Source organism: Mustelus asterias, chromosome 15 (genome assembly GCF_964213995.1).
Source record: "Mustelus asterias chromosome 15, sMusAst1.hap1.1, whole genome shotgun sequence".
In the NCBI taxonomy this organism is placed as follows: Eukaryota; Metazoa; Chordata; class Chondrichthyes; order Carcharhiniformes; family Triakidae; genus Mustelus; species Mustelus asterias.
This window is the reverse complement of record NC_135815.1, coordinates 8,444,310-8,464,637: the sequence shown is the minus strand read 5'-3', so window position 1 is coordinate 8,464,637 and position 20,328 is coordinate 8,444,310. Positions and strand designations below refer to the sequence as shown.

The window sequence follows — 20,328 nt, the reverse complement described above, 5'->3', positions numbered from 1 at the left end:
GCTCTCTCAGCACCAGGTATTTTTTAATTTATTCATGCGATATAGCAGTCACTGGCTAGACCGGCATTTAGAAACATAGAAACTAGAAGCAGGAGGAGGCCATTCGGCCCTTCGAGCCTGCTCCACCATTCATCTTGATCATGGCTGATCATCAAATTCAATATCCTGATCCCTCCCTTCCTCCCATATCCCTTGATCCCTTTAGCCCCAAGAGCTATACCTAATTTCTTCTTGAAATCAGACAACGTTTTGGCCTCAACTACATTCTGTGGTAGTGAATTCCACACATTCACCACCCTCTGGGTGAAGAAATTTCTCCTCACCTCAGTTCTAAAAGGTTTACCCCTTATCCTCAAACTATGACCCCTAGTTCTGGACTCCCCCACCATTGGGAACATTCTTTCTGAATCTACCCTGTCTAAGCCTGTTAGAATTTTATAAGTTTCTATGAGATCCCCTCTCATTCTTCTCAACTCCAGTGAATATAATCCTGACGGAATTAGCCTCTCCTCACATGACAGACCTGCCATCGCAGGAATTAGCCTGGTAAACCTTTGCTGTACTCCCTCTATAGCAAGGACATCCTTCCTCAGGTAAGGTCACCAAATCTGCACACAATACTCCAGGTGTGGCCTCACCAATGCCCTATACAATTGCAGCAAAACATCCCTATTCCTATATTCAAATCCTTATTACCCATCCCTAATTGCCCCCATGAAGGTAGCGGGTGAGTCGCCTTCTTGAACCGCTGCAGCTCATGTGGTTTACACCCACAGTGCTATTAGGGTTTGACTTCCTGCAGTTTAAACTCAGCATTAGTGAAGGAATGGCAATATAGTCCCAAGTCTGGATGAACATCTCGGGTATTCAATATTTAGGAAGGACAGATGAAAAGGAAAAAGTGATGGAGTTGTGTTGCTGGTTAAAGAGGAAGTTAGTAGTGAGGAAGGATATTAGTGGAATCTGTATGGGTGCAGCTGAGAAACACCAAGGGGCAAAAACAAAATAGTGGGGGTTGTATATAGACCCCAAAACTGTAGTGGTGATGTTGGAGATGGCATTAAACAGGAAATTAGAAACACATGCGACAGAGGAACATCTGTAATTATGGGTGACTTTAATTTGCATAGAAATTGGGCAAATTAAATTAGTAACAATACCATAGAGGAGGAATTTCTGGAGTGTGTACGGGATGGTTTTCTGGACCAATATGTTTAGGAACAAACTAGAAATCAGGCCAGGTTCAATGGTACAATTGTGATGGAACCAAATTAGAAATTGCTTCAATCCTCAGGATAGCTGGAATTTCCAATTTCTCTTCTCTTTTTGGTTCTCAGTTAACGAACCAATCCCACAGCCACATTCTCCCACCTGCCACCAAATGCTTGTTAACAGCCAGCCATGTGTGGCTTTGTCAATCTGCCAACTGTCTTAAAGTCTGTACCTTACACAAGTGTTAACATAAATAGGTTATTCCAAAGACGGGGAAATTTCCAATCAATCCTGCTGACTTCACGCATTAGAGGAACTCTGAGACTAACGCTAGCTAGACACTGGGGGCGATCTTGAGCCCATTGAAAATACTGCGGATGCTGGAATCTGAAACAAATACAGAAAGTGTAGAGAATTAGAGAACAGGACATCCTAGATTGGGTATTGTCTAATGAGAAAGGAATAATTGCCAGTCTAGCTGTGTGGGGCCCCTTGGGGAAATAGTGACCATAACATGATAGAATTCTTCATCAAGATAGAGAGTGACATAGCTGATTCTGAGACTAAGGTCCTGAATCTAAAAGGAAACTACGATGGGATGAGACGGGAGTTGGCTATGATGGATTGGGGAGCGTTACTTAAAGGGATGACGGTGGATAGGCAATGGCAAACATTCAAGGAACGTGTGGGTGATCTGCAACAATTGTTTATTCCTGTCTGGCCCCAAAATAAAAGGGAAAAGGCGGCTGAACCATGGCTTACTGGGAAATTAGAGATAGTATTAGATCCAAGGAAGAGGCGTACAAATTGGTCAGAAAAAACAACAGACCCGGGGATTGGAGCAGTTTATAATTCAGCAAAGGAGGACAAAGGGATTGATTAAGAAGGGGAAAGTAGAGTACGAGAGTAACCTTGCGGGGAACATAAAAACTGACTGTAAAAGTTTCTATAGCTACGTGAAGAGAAAACGATTGTCAGCCAGAAACAGGGGAATTTATGATGGGGAATAAAGAAATGACTGAACAACTAAATACACACTTTAGTTCCGTCTTCGCAAAGGAGGACACAAATAACGTATCAGAAATGTTGGGGAACACAAGGTTTAGTGAGAGGAAGGAACTGAAGGAAATCAGTATTAGTCGGGAAATGGTGTTGGGGAAATTGGTGGGATTGCCTGGGCATTGCCTGGTCATGTCTGTCGAGGGGAGTGTATAATTATATGTAAATGTATTAAAATATATTCAGGTGTGAACCTGATTTATGTCGTAGTGAAAATCGGAGGTCGCAATCTCACCGGTGAGATTCGTGACCTCTGGGCTTTTTCTTAAATTGACTCGTGGGATACGACTTGGCAGCCCAGCATTTATTGCCCATCCCTAGTTGCCCCTTGAGAAGGTGGTGGTGAGCTGCCTTCTTGAATCGCTGCAGTCCACGTGCTGTGGGTTGACCCACAATGCCGTTAGGGAGAGAGTTCCAGAATTTTGACCCAGCGACTGCGAAGGAACGGCCGATATATTTCCAAGTCAGGATGGTGAATGCTTGGAGGGGAACTTGCAGTTGGTGATGTTCCCATTTATCTGCTGCCCTTTAGCCTTCGAGATGGAAGTGGTCATGGGATGGAGAGCGTGGGCTTAAGATCATCTCCAGTGTCTAGCCTAGTGTTAGTCTCAGAGTTCCTCTAATCCGTGAAGTCAGCAGGGTTGATTGGAAATTTTCCAATCTTTGGAAAAACCTTTTTATCTTAACACTTGTGTAAAGTACAGACTTTAAGACAGTTGGCAGATTGACAAAGCCACACACGGCTGGCCGTTAACAAGCGTTTGGTGGCAGGTGGGGGATTGGTTAGTTAACTGAGAACAAAAAGGAGAAGAGAAATTGGAAATTCCAGCTATCCTGACGACTGAAGCAATTTCTAATTCGGTTCCATCACAATTGTAACAGTTCTCGGGAACCACTCTGCTACCGGGAACAGTACTCTGGAATTTTTCACTGGGAACAGTAATCTGGCATTTTCCACTGGATACAGTACACTAGCATTTTCCACTGGCATTTCTCACTGGGGACAGTACACTGGCATTTCTTACTGATGTGGGGATGCTGGCGTTGGACTGGGGTGGGCACAGTAAGAAGTCTCACAACACCAGCTTAAAGCCCAACAGATTTATTTGGATTCATGAGCTTTTGGAGCGCTGCCCCTTCATCAGGTGAGTGGGGATACAGTACACTGGCAATTTTCACTGGATACAGTACACTGGCATTTTCCCTGGGTACAGTACACTGGCAATTTTCACTGGGTACAGTACACTGGCATTTCTCACTGGGTACAGCACACTGGCATTTTCACTGGGTTCAGTACTCGTGGATGAGGGTTTCAGCAGCCGATGAGCTGGGACAGGGTGGAGATGGGCGATGTGACAGAGGTGTTAATGGGACAATATTGATGGTGTGGCAGTAACTCTCTGGCGTGTTTTTCATTAGAAGCTGCTGGTGGACGAGAGGCTGGTGTCTGCGGAGAAGGAGCTGGAGGAAAAACAGCTGCTAAACCAGATGTTGGACTCCATGAAGATTACCCCCTTCCTGAATGAGGACCTGCAAGTGGAAGTCATGAAGGTGGTCACTGCTTTATAAAATGCTGAGCTAGAGTTATTGATGATGGTGGGGTATCCCTCATCTCAGCAGGCGTAATGGTTCAAGGGTAATAAAAATACAATGCTGCGGGTGCTGGAACTCTGAAATAAAAACAGAAAGTGGTGGAAAATCCCATTCGGTCCGGCAGCATCTGGAGAGAGAGAAACAGAGGCCGGAATTGTAGCGGCATGCCCGCCCAGATTCCGGAGAACGGCATTCTCCGTTGGCCTCGGGCGGGATTGTACAAACCTGGGACGGACGTGCTGGTAAAATTCCGCCCAGTGTTAATGTTTCGAGTCCGTGTGACTCCCTGAGTCCTTACTCGGCGTTCCGAAGAGGAGTCTTACGGACCCGAAACATTAGCTCTGTTTCTCTCTCCACAGATGCTGCCAGACCCGCTGAGCTTTCCTAGAATTTTCTGTTCTGATTACAGTCAAAGGGATTGGCTTTGAAATTCCACAGAGGCCACGTCTGGAATTCTCTCACGCCCCGTGACCACTACTCATGGCAACGGAGTATTTGGCACTCAGCTAGCAGTTTATCACATTATCACATCGCTGTTTGTGGGATCTTGCTGAGCATAAATTGATACTTTGAATCACGTTGACGTGCATTGGCTGCAAGGCACTTTGGGATGTTAATGGTGATATATAAATGTCAGTCTTTTCTTTTGGGGCTTCTGGAAGGCCCAAGGTGGGATATATATCTGTTTTCAGTTGGCAACATCCCACTGGGCTTAGATAGAGAGGATGGGCCAAATCCCCAGGATAATTGCCGCAGAATCCCTGCTTCGAGCAGTTATAGAGTCATAGAGGTTTACAGCATGGGAACAGGCCGTTCGGCCCAACTAGTCCATGCCGCCCTTTTTTTTAAACCACTAAGCTAGTCCCAATTGCCCGCGTTTGGCCCGTATCCCTCTATACCCATCTTACCCATGTAACTGTCTAAATGCTTTTTAAAAGACAAAATTGTACCCGCCTCTACTACTACCTCTGGCAGCTCGTTCCAGACACTCACCACCCTCTGTGTGAAAATATTGCCCCTCTGGACCCTTTTGTATCTCTCCCCTCTCACCTTAAACCTATGCCCTCTAGTTTTATACTCCCCTACCTTTGGGTACCTGAGGGGGAACGTTGATGGAATGCGGTAAAATTCCCGGGAAACAGCTGCTTCTGTGTTTCTGCGAAGATTTGTGAGCTGGTTTGAGGTTTGCTGAGATGTTTTTGTTTTCTCTGCTTCTCCTAAAGGTGCTACTTTGTATCACATATTCATCAACATTTGAAATAAATGGCAGCGCCGTGCTGAAGATTGCTGAGGTAACACTGCCCATGTAGCACGTCACACCCTGTCCACTGGTTCAATAACCTATCTTCCTGTGTGTGTGTGAGAGTGTGTGTGAGAGTGTGTGTGAGAGTGTGTGTGAGAGTGTGTGTGTGAGTGTGTGAGTGTGTGTGTGAGTGTGTGAGTGTGTGAGTGTGTGAGTGTGTGTGTGAGTGTGTGTGTGTGTGAGTGTGTGTGTGTGTGTGTGAGTGTGTGTGTGAGTGTGTGTGTGAGTGTGTGTGTGTGTGAGAGTGTGTGTGAGAGTGAGTGTGATTTTGTGTGAGTGTGTGTGTGAGAGTGAGTGTGATTTTGTGTGAGTGTGTGAGTGGGAGAGATTGTGTGTGTGTTACACATGTTTTCTGTAAATGTTCTGGGATGTTTAATGTCCAGAGAGGTATTGATTCAAGATAAGCTTTTTCTCCGAGTCCCCATCATCAAGTGAACCTTTGCTGTTAGCTGGTGGTTCACGCTTCCCACTGAAATCTCAAAGTTCACTCCAACTACAAAGATCCGAGTGCAGAAATCATGGCTGACTCTCCCTCCCTCCCTTCCCCCCCCAAACACCCCCCCCCTCATCACCCAGCCTCCCCTACCCCCCACCACCCAGCCTCCCCTACCCCCCCCCCCCCCCCCCCCCCGGCACCGCCCAGCCTCCCCTACCCCCCCCCACCAGTCAGCCTCCCCCAGCCCCCCACCACCCAGCCTCCCCCCTCAGCCCTCTCACACCACCCAGCCCCCCCTTAACCCTGCACCACCCAGCCTCCCTTACCTCTGCCCCTGCCCCCCACCCTCTCCTACCTCACCAACAGCGAACTCCCCCCTCTGCCAGAACTCAATGCTGGGAGCACATTGCCTGGTGTTTTTTGCCGCCCATCTCACAACCTTTTCCCTTGTTCCTCTGAACCCAGGTTTGCATCGAGACTTACATCGCCAGCTGTCACCAGCGCAGCATCAACACAGCTGTCCGCGCTACCCTCAGCCAGATGTTGAGTGACTTGGCCCAGCAGCTGCGTCTCAAGCAGGAGAGTGAGGTGAGGCATCGCATCAACAAGCGTCCCTGCCGCCTGTCGCTCGCTGCTTTGCCTGTTTCTGGGCTGCTTTTTCCAGAGGGGTCGGAGCTCAACTGTGCAAAAGGATGGGAGCGAGGGAAAGGTGTGAAGACAGGATCTTCGCTGAGAAGGCAGCCACTGTGGAAGATGTGGGGATGTAGAGAGACAGTGGCGAAATGTTAAACGCTCTCAGAATGGGCCCTTCGCTGCTGGGGGAAAGAGGGGACAGATTTTCAGATTGGAACTCATTGGTGGCACTTTTGAAAGGAGCTGGAAGAGGTGTAGTGGGCTGAATGGCCTCCTGTGCTGTGCCATCTATGATTCTCTGGCTTGGGTGTGTGCAAGTTTAATTGGCTCAGGATGGGGATGGCTTGTTTTGTTATCATGAAATCTACAGTGCAGAAGGAGGCCATTCGGCCCATCGAGTCTGCACCGACAACAATCCCACCCAGGCCCTATCCCGTAATCCCATATATTTGCCCTCCTAATCCTCCTGACACTAAGGGTCAATTTAGCATGGCCAATCAACCTAACCCACATATCTTCAGAGTGTGGGAGGAAATTGGAGCACCCGGAGGAAACCCATGCAGACACGGGGAGAACGTGCAGACTCTGCGCAGACAGTGATGAGGCGGGATCTTATTGAAACTTACAGGATACTGCGAGGCCTGGATAGAGTGGACGTGGAGAGGATGTTTCCACTAGTAGGAAAAACTAAAACCAGAGGGCACAACCTCAGGCTAAAGGGACGATCCTTTAAAACAGAGATGAGGAGGAATTTCTTCAGCAGAGAGTGGAGCGCTTTGCCGCAGAAGGCTGTGGAGGTCAGATCATTGAGTGTCTTTAAGGCAGAGATAGATAGGTTCTTAGTTAATAAAGGGATCAGGGGTTTTGGGGAAAAGACAGGAGAATGGGGATGAGAAAAAAAATCAGCCATGATTGAATGGTGGAGCAGACTCGATGGGCCGAGTGGCCTAATTCTGCTCCTATGTCTTATGGTGGCTTGAGGCAGGAATTGAACCTGGGTTCCTGGCGATGTGAGGCAGCAGTGCTAACCATTGTGCCACCGTGCTGAATGTTGCAGCATTCACTGTCTTCATTGAGGGAAGATAGAGACATGGGAGGTGAATTTTAGCAAGGATACTTCCGGATTCTCCACTGGAACATGGATAGAAGGTGTACAGAAATCCCAGAGAAATGGAGTTCAGGCAGCGAAATCTCCCCTCACCCCATCGCTACCCTGAAATTTCACCCAGGGGACTCAGTCAGTGCTGTTCCTGCCCATCTCCAGTACCCTCGCTTACTCCCCGCTGTTCCCGATGAAGGAAGTAAGTGCTGGTACTTGGAGAGCATATGGAAAATGAAATATTCATTAGCTTCAGAGGAAGTAACGAGAAAGGATAAGGAACGTTCAAAGCTGAAGATGCGGAACTGGGCGAGGGCCAATATTTCAGCAAGTTGGAAAGGGATCAGGCTCACCTGCCATGGAAACAAAGAGATAAGAGTTAATTCCTATCCCACTGCACCAAATAATCCATGGAAAACTGCAAAGCTCTGGTTAGAATCCTGATGAAATGATGAAATGAAGGCAAAAAGCCACCATTCAGGTTTGGGATTTTCCTTAGAGAGTTGCCAGCCAATCAAATGGGGGGACGGGTGCACGAGGTGAGCGATTGGGGTCTCAGGAGAGAGGCCGGAGGGAGGTCCAGAGGTCACCAGGCCTTAAAGGGAGGGAGCCCCCCCCCAATTCAACCCCACCCCCCCCCCCCCCCACCCCCACCCATTCTGATGGAGGCCATCCTGTGATGTCCTAACGATGTCAGGGGTTGTGGATTTGACACAAAAAACAAACGACGTGCTTTGCACACGTGGATTCAAACTAACAACAACAGATTTATTGAGAGAGATGTCGCCTGTACAGAGGACAAGCCCAGTGGGAAGCCCGTCCCTGCGGATTTACGATTCCCCCTCCCCCCCACAGACACTCACGGTTGGGGTAAGAGTAAAATTCAGGCCTCAGGATGAACAGAACTTGAGATAGCGCAACCGCGTACTTTACAAAGCTCATAAATGATTGGGAATTTCAGGAACTCAACTTGACAACATCCGGGGCGTGACTTTCCTGCCCTGCTGGCGCTGATTGTGTAGCGTAACAGGGCAGGAAATTCCCACTAAGTTAAAAAATCGGATTTGTGCCCAGCGTTTGGCAGGCTGTGATTTTCCCGGGCCATTTTCCATAACGTGACCAGCCGTGGGATGATTTAAATATTATTACGTCAATTACATCTGTTTGGCGAGCTAAAGTTTAAAGTTTATTTATTAGTGTCACAAGTAGGCTTACATTAACACTGCAATGAAGTTACTGTGAAACTCCCCTAGTTGCCACACTCCAGCGCCTGTTCGGGTACACTGAGGGAGAATTTAGCATGGCCAATGCACCCTAACCAGCATGTCTTTCAGACTGTGTGAGGAAACCGGAGCACCCAAGGAAACCCACGCAGACACGGGGAGAATGTGCCAACTCCGCACAGGCAGTGACCCAAGCCGGGAATTGAACCCAGGTCCCTGGCGCTGTGGGGCAGCAGTGTGTGCCACTGTGCTATGTTCCGTGATGTCCCACAATCCCAAATGAAATCCCTTTGAACCCATGGATTGAGATACTTGTCCGAGTTTCACGTACTAAGCAAGAGTTTGGGCTTCTTATGCGTTTTTAAAAAAATTCCATTTGCTTCGATGGAAATGAAAACCGAGAGTGATGTTAAACGAGTTACCGACCATTTCACACACATCCTCTTCTACCTCACAGAGTTTAAACATTTGCATTCCTGCCCACACGGATTCTGTACGGAATGCTGTTGATCGCTGGTCGTACTAAACATGTCTCTTCTTTCCCTCGACAGGGTGAAGATGGCCGCCCAGTGCAGGAAGATCATCACAACAAAGGTAACAAACCTGCCAGCAAACAAAATGCCAGCACAGCTTGGTTGGTCAGTGCCCTGGAACTTGCTGCCTTCGAAGATGTTGGAAGTAGAAAGTCAGAGATTTGAAAGGAAATTGGCTGAACACTCGAGGGAAATGAACTTGCAGAGCTGCAGGAATAGAGCAGAGAATGAGATGGGCTGATTGGCCTCCTGTGCCATATTGATTCTATCAGTCCCACCCCACTGCGGCTGCTCCACCCTTTCCCGCTATCCCGACAAATATTTCCTACTCAAGTATTCATCCAATTTCAGAGTCGTAGAATTCCCACAGTGTTGAAGGAGGCCATTCAGCCCATCGAGTGCATCAAGTCCCTGACAGAGCTACCCACCTAGGCCCTCTCCCCCACCTATTCCCCATAACCCCACACATTTAGCATGGCTAATCCCCCTAACCTACACATCTTTGGACACTTAGGGGCAACTTAGCATGGCCAATCCACCTAACCCGCGCATCTTTGGACTGTGGGAGGAAACTGGAGCACCCGGAGGAAACCCACGCAGACACGGGGAGGAAACTCCACACAGACAATGACCCAAGCCAGGAATCGAACCCAAGTCCCTGGCACTGTGAGGCAGTAGTGCTAACCACTGTGCCACCGTGCCACCAAGACTCCCTTTGGAAGTTATTGTACCCGTCGTGTAAAACAAATTCTGCCAGTGATCCGCCCTTTCGATTGTTTTTCCAAATATGTGGCCGTCTACTTCACCAATCAACTTGTGCCCACCCGGTGCTTCCCTTAAACAGGGAATCTGTTTATTTATATATTGATTAGTGTCACAAATGGGCTTACATGAGGTTGCTGTGAAAATCTCCGAGTTGCCACATGCTTGTGCCTGTTCGGGTACACTGAGGGAGAATTTAGCATGGTCAATGCACCCTAACCAGCACGTCTTTTGGACTGTGGGAGAAAACTGGAGCACCCGGAGGAAACCCACGCAGACACGGGGAGAATGTGCAAACTCCACACAGACAGTGACCCAAGCCGGGAATCGAACCCCAGGTCCCTGGCGCTGTGAAGCAGTAGTGCTAACCCACTGTGCCACCGTTCCTTGTGATTGTCCTGTTGGGTGCCCACCACAGGGTCTTACTGACATCGCCATGACAACAGTGCTCCTTATTACAGCGTGCTCTTTTATTGACCAGTATTTCCACGTGTGGTTAGGTTTCAGACGCGTTGCTGCCATGTTGCTCCTGTTTAGGTTTCCCTCATTCCACGCTTTCTGCTGTTGTGGCTGAAGTCAGTGCCAGCTCCCCGATGCTTTATTCAGTGTAGTGTTTGACTGGTTTTGAATCTCTTGCCTTCCTTTGGCCAGGCCCTTCGGTCCCTGTCGAGTCTCTGTGTGAGGATGTGGTGTCCGTGCTTGCTGTACTCTACGAGAAGCTGCAGAGAGTTGTGAAGTAAGTGGACTCCAGTGGGACATTGCTCACAGTTTAAAGGGTTCCCCTGTGGAGTTTGCAAACCTCTCTAGCTCAGACCCGCGACCACCCGCGCACCGATAGATCTGCGGCTTTGGCTAAAACGACTCAAGGTGGCGTGGCTTTGGTTTTTATATTCCTTCACAGGACACGGGTGTCACTGGCTGGGCCAGCATTTGTTGCCCATTTTAAGAGTCACATCAAGGCCAGATTGGGTAAGAACGGTAGATTTCCTTCCATTAGTGAACCAGATGGGTTTTTACGGCAATGATTTCATTCTTTGGCCTTTTAATTCCTGAGTTTTTATTGAATTCAAATTTCACCGTGGTGGGATTTGAACTCAGGTCCCAGAACACTGCTCTGGGTTTCTGGATTACTAGCTCAATGGCAATACCACTGTGCCACTGACTGTATAGGGAAGGTACCCTACCCACCTGGACCATGTGGATTGTGGAGAGGGTTGGGTGGACAATGTAGCTATTTTTCTAATGACATGGGGGGGGGGCAGTGGGGCTAGCTGAGTTGCCCTTTCAGAGAGCCAGCATGGACACAATGGGCCAAATGGCCTCCTTCTGTGCTGTAACCATTCTTGGTTTCTATCACTGAACCAGGTTCTGCCCACACCGACAAATCACTGCTTTGCGATTCATGGATGTCACAGCTAACTAACCCAATAAATTAACTTGGTAAATAATACAACATCCCCTCAGTCATTTGAGGAAGAGACTTCCGGACACTCACCATCCTCTGAGAGAGAAAGATTCTCCTCGTCTCTGTCTTATTTTTAAACAGTGACCCCTAGTTCCAGATTCTCCCACAAGCGGAAACAGTTCCCACCATTGGAAAGGTCCACGTGTAAAGTGGACATTCACCACAAAGCGTTAACCATGTCCTTGTGGTGTAGGTATACCCTCAGTGCTGTTAGGGAGTGCCAGGATCTTGACCCAGCGACAGTGAAGGGATGGCGATGTATTTCCAGTCAGGACGGTGAGTGACGTGGAGGGGAACTTGCAGCTGGTGGTGTTCCCAGGTATCTACAGCCCCCCGTCCTTCTAGATGGCAGAAGGTGTGGGTTTGGAAGGTGATGTCTAAGAGTCCTTGGTGAGTTGCTGCAGAGCACCTTGTAGATAGTACACACGGCTGTCACTGTGTGTGGGTGGTGGAGGGAGTGAATGTTGGTGGAAATGTGCCAATCAAACGGGCTGCTTTGTCCTGTATGGTTTTGAGCTTCTTTAGTGTTGTTGGAGCTGCACCAATCTCGGTAAATGGAGAGTGTTTCTTCACACTCCTGACCTGTGCCTTGTAGATGGTAGACAGACTTTGGAGCGTCAGGAGCTGAGCTATGCACTGTGGAATTCCAAGCCTCTGACTTGCTCTTGTAGCCACAGTATTTATATGGCTGGTCCAGTTCAGTCTCTGCTCAATGATAACCCACAGGTAGCTGATGATGGGGGATTCAGCGATAATAATGCCATTGAATTTCAAGGGGAGAGAGTTAGATTCTTTCTGATTGGAGATGATCATTGCCTGGCATTTATATACTGCAACTGTTACTTTCCACTTATCGGTACAACCTGAACATTATTTTGATCTTGATTTGATTTATTATTGTCACATGTATTAGTATACAGTGAAAAGCATTGTTTCTTGCGCGCTATACAGACAAAGCATACCATTCATAGAGAAGGAAAGGAGAGAGTGCAGAATGTAGTGTTACAGTTATAGCTAGGGTGTAGAGAAAGATCAACTTAATGCCAGGTCTTCCTGCAGTTTGACATAAACTATTCTTACCTGAGGAATTGTGAACACTACTAAACGTAAGACCATAAGATATAGGAGCAGAATTAGACCATTCGGCCCGTCAAGTCTGCTCCGCCATTCAATCATGGCTGATATGATTCTCATCCCCATTCTCCTGCCTTCTTCCTTAAACCCTTGATGCCCTTATTGATTAAAGATCTATCCATCTCTGTCTTAAAGCCACTTGTTGACCTGGCCTCCACAGTCCTCTGTGTCAATGAGTTCCACAGCTTCACCACCCTCTGGCTGAAGAAATTCCTCCTCATCTCAATTTTAAAGGAGCGTCCCTTCACTCTGAGGCATTGTGCCATCACCAGGGAACATCCCCACTTCTGACCTTATGATGGTGGGAAAGTCATTGATGAAGCAGCTGAAGATGGTTGGGTCTAGGACACTACCCTGAGGAACTCCTGCAGTGATGTCCTGAGATTGAGATGATTAACCACCACAACCATCTATTTGTGCCCAGTATGACTCCAGCCATGGAGTTTTCTCCGGATTCACATTGACTGCAGTATAGTTCGGGCTGCTTGATGCCACACTTGCTGCCTTCAAAGTGAAGGGTAATCACTCTTACCTCCCCTCTGCAATTTAATTGCTTTGTCCTTGTCTGGACCGAGGCTGTAATGAGGTCAGGAGCTGAGTGACCCTGGCGGAACCCAAACTGAGCGTCACTGAGCAGGTTATTGCTGAGTGAGTGCTGGTTGATAGCGTTGGCGTCCCTTCTATCACTTTACTGAGTTGCTGTATTTTGAGTAAATGTGGTTATGCACCAGTTCATATTTTGCCCAGCTGCTCTGATTGCAGAGACACAAATCAGTGAGAAACATATTGTAACTTACTTGATTCCCATTTGTCTAATTAAACTGTTGTAATCCCCTCAGAATTGGTGGACCTGCAGTCTGTACTAAGCACTGATGCAGTTTTAATGCAAGTGGCATCGCAATCTTGTTCAGTTTACAGTAAGAAGTCTCACAATACCAGGTTAAAGTCCAACAGGGTTATTTGGTATCACGAGCTTTCGGAGCACTGCTCCTTCATCAGGTGAGTGGAGAGTTGGGTTCACAAACATGCCACCTTGTAATTGTCTATATATGCCGTGTTTGCGAACCCATCTCTCCACTCACCTGATGAAGGAGCTCCGAAAGCTCGTGATACCAAATAACCCTGTTGGACTTAAACCTGGCGTTGTGAGGCTTCTTACTGTGCCCACCCCAATCCAACACTGGCATCTCCACTTCTTGTTCAGTTTAATCAGTAATCGACTGTGACGTCCTGGTTGATGTGTGTAGTTGTCCCAACCCATGGGTGGAACACTCACAATAAAGCACTGGGGACTCAATTTACTGCTGCACATCGAACTTTTCCCTTTGACCCAGTGACAGGTTGCTCCTCTGTGACCCCGTTGCTACTTTGTCCATGGGATTAATGTGACTTTCTGGTCGGGTATGTGCAGGCTCCGATCTAACTCTGACGTCTTGCTTTCAGTAACAACCAACAGCTACAACTCCTGTATCTCGAGTGCATCCTCTCCATGCTGAATAGCTCCTCTCCCATCATGCATCGCCATAAAGGTTTCACAGACCTCCTGTGGTGAGTGACATTATTGGTCTATTAAGTTTATTTATTATTGTCACAAGTAGGCTTACGTTAACACTGCAATGAAGTTACTGTGAAAATCCCCTAGTCGCCACACTCCGGCGCCTGTTGGGGTACACTGAGGGAGAATTTATCATGGCCAATCCATCTAAACTACACATACTTGGAATGTGGGAGGAAGCCGGAGCACCCGGAGGAAACCCACGCAGACACAGGGAGAACATGCAGACTCCGCACAGACAGTGACCCAAGCTGGGAATCGAACCTGGGTCCCTGGCGTTGTGAGGCAGCAGTGCTGACCACTATGCTACCGTGCCATCCATATTATTCCTTTTATCTCCTTCATTTGAATCTGTGTTGTGTTGGGCACTGAGCCATCCCTTTCACCAATACCTTTGGCAACAGCTCTCTAATCTTCTGTGGCTGGTTCTGTTGCAAGCTGCAGACGCTAACTGAAATGGGATAGTGGGAAGGGCTGGAAGCTGTCAGTCAAAGAGGGCGTGCCAACCAATCACTTATATCGTGTTAGACAAACTATTCGGCCTTGAAGGGCGTCACAGTCCTCCCAATCCACCCTGACGAGACTTTCACACGCTTCCTGGTACATTCCTCACTGCACCACCTTCAGGAGACCATTTGGCCCATCGTGCCTGTGCCGGCCTTTTGTAAGATTGACCCAATTAGTCTCACTTCCCAAAAAAGAGACATGTTGCTGAAGCTTTTCATCTTGCACTCATCAGGACAAACCCAAGAATACCAAATTTCGCAGCAATTTATACTACAGGAGAAAAGGGTGAGGATTGGGTCTGATTGGCTGAGGAGTTGTCATTATGAAAACAATGGGAAAATCCTGGGTAATTCAAAAAAGGCTCAAGGCTTGAACGTATCCCTTTTGTTTGCAGGGAATGGGTCCTTGTGCATGAATGTGTACGTGAGCTATGTTATGAGCTCAACTGATTATCTTGAATTGGTTATCAGTGTAACTATTGGCACACTCAGGATTGTCAGCAAGTGCTGCCCATTCATAGAATCCCTACAGCGCAGAAGGAGGTCATTTGGCCCATTGAGTCTGCACCGACCACAGTCCCACCCAGAACCTATCCCCGTAACCCCACATATCTAACCTGCTAGTCCCTCTGACATTAAGGGCCAATTTTCCATGACCTATCAACCTAACTCACACACCTTTGGAGTATGGGAGGAAACCGGAGCACCCGGAGGAAACCCAGGCAGACACGGGAAGAATGTGCGAACTCCACACAGACAGTGACCCGAAGCTGAAATTGAACCCGGGTCCCTGGCGTGTGAGGCAGCAGTGTTAACCACTGTACCACTGTCCTGTCCCGTTGTGAATTCATGAATTCACATCCAATAGCAGACATTTTGATTTGAGTTTTGCAAGCACGGAGTGGATGAGTACTGTCCACTCTCTGCCAATTACAAACAAGCAAAGGGATTTTGTGATTGTTTGAAATTTGACATTCGTGCGTTTGTCCTGATGAGTGCAAGGTGACAAGCTTCGACAGCATGTCTCTTTGTTCAGCAGGATTGAAGCTTAATCTCCAGAACAAACAGTGCAGCTGCTGTGAACAGACTGGAGGTAAGGTCAAAGGCAGGAGGTCAAAGGATCAAAGCTCCAGGTCCAACCAGGGTTGGAAATCAGCCCTACCTGCACCCTGTTCAAACAGAAATCAATAGCAATGTGGCATTTATTACTGAGGAGTTGTAATAAGTCCTCGGAGGCAGAAGTCCCTTCACCAAAATCCCTTTATTTACAAGTCTGACAACAGCATCCAGAGTGTTTTCAGTTCGCAGCCTACACTCGGAGTTCCAGAGGAACTGACACGCCTGGTTATGTACAAAGCAAGAGGCTCCCTGATTGGCCCATCAATTTGGCCCTTAATTAGGGAGTTCATATTCTAACCGGCCCACCTCAATTGTCTGATTAAAGTTATTACAGGAGTTCAGAATTCTTTCACCAATAATCTTCTTCTCTCAGTCTGATATTGAATCCTAGAATTTTCCATTGGGAGAATGTGTCGGACTCGCTTCCAGGACACCGACTCTCATCCCACTTCCCACATCCCAGTTTTAAGCCATTCTTTCTGAGCGCTTCAGAAACCCTTTCTCTGTCCAGTCACGTTTTCCAGGCAACTATTTAAAAACAACGGGTTTTGTGGATCAGAGTCTATTAATCAGAGCCCCAGAAAGCTTTGAAATTTCCAATCAGCCATCATCGTGTTGAAAGATGGAGCAGGCTCGATGGGCTGAATGGCCTCCTCCTGTTCCTGTGTTCCTAATCTTCTTCTGGAACCTCATTCTCCATTGAACTGTCTACCTGCTGACTGGTACCAAGCACAGTTCCCCAGTGAGCTCTCTGACTACACAGTCACTCGGTTTTTAACTCCCCCCCGGGCCTTTGCCCCCTCCCTATCTGTGTGATCGCTTTCAGACCCTCCACTCCTCGCAGTCACCTGCCTTCCTCTAATTCTCGCCTCTTGAGCATCACCAGTTTAAATCGTGACCCTGCCTGCCGCTGCCTAGGCCCCAGGTTCTGGAATTCCCTCTCTGTCTCCGGGCTTCGCTTCCCTCCTGTAAAACTCTCCTTCAAATCCTTGGTTATCTGCTGTGATTCCTCTTTAATGGCTCAATGTGCTAAAGGTAAAGTTGCCACAGCCCCAGGTGACCATAGACTCCTGTCCCCTTTGAGGGGGAGAGCTGACTGGTGGTGATTTAACCTGAGGGTCACCACACCTCAGTCAAGGGGTAAGGTTAAGAAGGTGGGGTCTTCATGAATAACCTCAGCCAGTATGGGAATTGAACCCACGCTGTTGGTGTCACTCTGCATCATAGTATCATAGAATCCCTACAGTACAGGAGGACACTGTTCGGCCCATCGAGTCTGCGTGGACAACAATCCCACCTAGGCTCTATCCCCGTAACCCCACCTATTTACCCTGCTAATCCCCCTGACACTAAGGGACAATTAAGCATAGCCAATCAACCTAACCTGCTAGTTAGGGACTGTGGGAGGAAACCGGAGCATCCGGAGGAAACTCACGCAGACACGGGGAGAACGTGCAGACTCCGTACAGACAGTCACCCAAGGCTGGAATTGAACCTGGGCCCCTGGCGCTGTGAGGCAGCAGTGCTAACCACCATGCCGCCCACAAACCAGTTGCCCAGCCAACTAAGCTAACCAACCCCATTGATATTTTGTTTCTAATTGCCTCTAAAGCTCCTTGGGGCTTTTTCATAGAATCATAGAATGTACAGCACGGAGACAGGCCATTCGGCCCAAGTTGGTCCATGCCGACCATCTAAGCTAACCCCATTTGTCTGCATTGGGCCCATATCCCTCTAAACCTTTCCTATCCATGTATCTGTCTAAATGCCTTTTAAACGTTGTCAATGTCCCTGCCTCAACCACTTCCTCCGGCAGCTCCTTCCACACACGTACCACCCTCTGTGTAAAGAAAGTTGCACCTCAGGTTCCCATCAATTCTTTCTATGTTATAGGTGCTAACTAAATGCAAGTTGTTGTTGTTAGCCAGCTCCCAATTTCTCCCTGACCCTCTCGATCTCGCTCTCCTCCTTCAGGGGGTCACCCACACCCCACCTCTTTGACCAGCGGTTGGGTGGAATGTGACCCAGTGCCAGTTGTGATGTGATGATGTCTTTGCGCACCATGGTGGCAGCGTTACGCTGCTCGAGGTGTGTTATAGAGGGTTGTTTCTGCTCACTCCGCTCCCCTGATCCACTGTTCTTGTTGCTACAGGAAGCAGCTGTGCCCGGCTCTCATCGTCATCCTGGGCAACCCCATCCACGACAAGACCATCTCCTCGGGTCACGTGGCATTCTTGACGGAGAGCGAGGCCGCTCTGTCGGGGGTCTCCGATCACGGTCGCGGATCCGGCTGTTCGTCCACGGCGCCGGCACTAATCGGGCCGGTGGCACGCACCATTTATTACATCGCGGCGGAGCTGGTGCGGCTGGTCGGCTGTCTGGAGTCACTGCGGCCGGTCCTGCAGTCCCTGTACCATCGCCTCCTGTTGTATCCACCCCCCCAGCATCGGGTGGAGGCTATCAAGATCATGAAAGAGGTACGGTAATGTCCTCACGTTGACGGACAGAGAGCTGCTGCCCTTTGCCCCGTCTGCACCTGGATTTGTAGGGGGTGCGGCGGGGAGTGCGGCAGGGAGGACGGCAGGGAGGGTGACAGGGGAATGTGACAGGAAGTCTGATGGAGGAGTAAGAGGGAATGGGAGGGCTATATGAAAACTTTGTACCTTAGATAAAAATATAATTTCATGTTTTCTTCATAAAACCAATCTTTGGTCTGTAAACTGGTGCCCGGTAAATGAACAAGGCAAATTGACACGGCCTCACGTAAAGCAGAGATGGCCCCCACACGGTTACACATTGCTCATCACTCTCTCTGTATCGCCCGCCATCTTTATCTGCCCCCAACACAATACAGTGATCACTGTCACTCAAAGCTCATTCCTACATTCACATTCACTCTTTAAATAACTACGCCAGAGCAGACTGATGTTCCAGTGCAGCACTGGGACTGAGCAGACTGACACTCCAGTGCAGCACTGGGACAGAGCAGACTGACACTCCAGTGCAGCACTGGGACTGAGCAGACTGACACTCCAGTGCAGCACTGGGACTGAGCAGACTGACACTCCAGTGCAGCACTGCGACAGAGCAGGCTGACACTCCAGTGCAGCACTGCGACAGAGCAGACTGACACTCCAGTGCAGCACTGGGACAGAGCAGACTGACACTCCAGTGCAGCACTGGGACTGAGCAGACTGACACTCCAGTGCAGCACTGGGACAGAGCAGGCTGACACTCCAGTGCAGCACTGGGACAGAGCAGACTGACACTCCAGTGCAGCACTGGGACTGAGCAGACTGACACTCCAGTGCAGCATTGCGACAGAGCAGACTGATGCTCCAGTGCAGCATTGCGACAGAGCGGACTGACACTCCAGTGCAGCACTGGGACAGAGCGGACTGACACTCCAGTGCAGCACTGGGACAGAGCGGACTGACACTCCAGTGCAGCATTGCAACAGGGCAGACTGATGCTCCAGTATAATGCTGGAGTGGGGCAGGACGCCAGGGAGAATTCTACGACTGTTCTTCGGAATAGTGACCACGGGGCAGATCAGACCTCGGGTTTGACAGCTCACCTGGAATACGGCACCGCTGACAGTGCAGCACTCCCTTTGCGGAGGCACGGGGGGGGGGGGGGGGGGGGGGCGGGGGGGGTGTGCGGGGGGTGTATGCTTAGAATTCCTGGAACGGGGGGCTTGAACCCACAGATGCAGAGGTGAGACTGGGTAAACAGCGAGTTGGGACTGTACCTTTAACTGCACTAACACTTTCCCTGAATCTGTCTGCACAGATCCTCAGCAGCCCCCAGCGCCTGTACGACCTGGCGGGACCCACCGTCTACGAAGGAGAGACAAAGAGGAGGTCCAGTCAGAAAAGGAAATCTCACCTGGATCTTCACAAGATGTAAATCATGTCCTCAATGCACCTGCCGCGTGTGCTATCACCCGACAGTTTCCCCTCCTGTCTGGTAACTCCATCCACTTTGGACCTCTGAGCTTTTCCGCACTAAACTCGATCAATCTCAGTTTCCAAAGTGTCAATTAGCCCCCCAGAGACCCAGGTTACTGTGCCCGAGACAAGAGTTCAAATCCCACCTTGACAGCTAGCAGGATTTACATTCAATTTTTTTTTCTATATTTTTTTCATGGGATGTGGGCATCACTGGCTGGGCCAGCATTTATTGCCCATCTCTAATTGCCCCGTGGCACAGTGGCTAGCATCGCTGCCTCACAGCGCCGGGGTCCTGGGTTCAATTCCCGACTCGGGTCACTATCTGTGCGGAATCTGCACATTCTCCCCGTGTCTGCGTGGGTTTCCTCCGGGTGCTCCAGTTCCCTCCCACAGACTGAAAGACGTGGTGGTGAGGGTGCATTGGGCCGTGCTAGGTTCTCCCTCAGTGTACCCGAACAGGCGCCGGAGTGTGGCGACGAGGGGATTCTCACAGTAACTTCATTGCAGTGTTAATGTAAGCCTACTTGTGAAACTAATGAATAAGCTCTGAAATCTTGAACTGAGTGGCTTGATTGGCCATTTCAGAGGGCAGTTAAGAGTTAATCACATTGCTGTGGCTCTGGAGTCACATGTAGGCCAGACCGGGTAAGGACGGCAGATTTCCGTCCCTAAAGGGACATGAGTGAACCAAATGGGTTTTTATAACAATCACTCATGGTTGTCATGGTCCCAGGTCGTACCTC

At 49.0% G+C, this 20,328-nt stretch overlaps 1 protein-coding gene across 4 annotated transcripts in view; it reads left to right on the top strand.

The window, feature by feature from the left end:
* Positions 1-20,328, top strand: part of arfgef3 (ARFGEF family member 3) — a 112,617-nt gene that overhangs the window by 35,860 nt on the left and 56,429 nt on the right. For all 4 annotated transcript variants that reach the window (XR_013499613.1, XR_013499612.1, XR_013499611.1 and 1 more), the window contains exons 4-11: positions 3,691-3,822; positions 5,088-5,156; positions 6,069-6,191; positions 9,110-9,152; positions 10,505-10,589; positions 13,896-14,000; positions 17,785-18,109; positions 19,425-19,537. Coding sequence is in view for 1 of the 4 variants with exons in the window: in XM_078229437.1 (XP_078085563.1) it covers positions 3,691-3,822; positions 5,088-5,156; positions 6,069-6,191; positions 9,110-9,152; positions 10,505-10,589; positions 13,896-14,000; positions 17,785-18,109; positions 19,425-19,537 (995 nt within the window). In the remaining 3 variants the exon portion in view is untranslated. The remainder of the gene's footprint in view (positions 1-3,690; positions 3,823-5,087; positions 5,157-6,068; positions 6,192-9,109; positions 9,153-10,504; positions 10,590-13,895; positions 14,001-17,784; positions 18,110-19,424; positions 19,538-20,328) is intronic.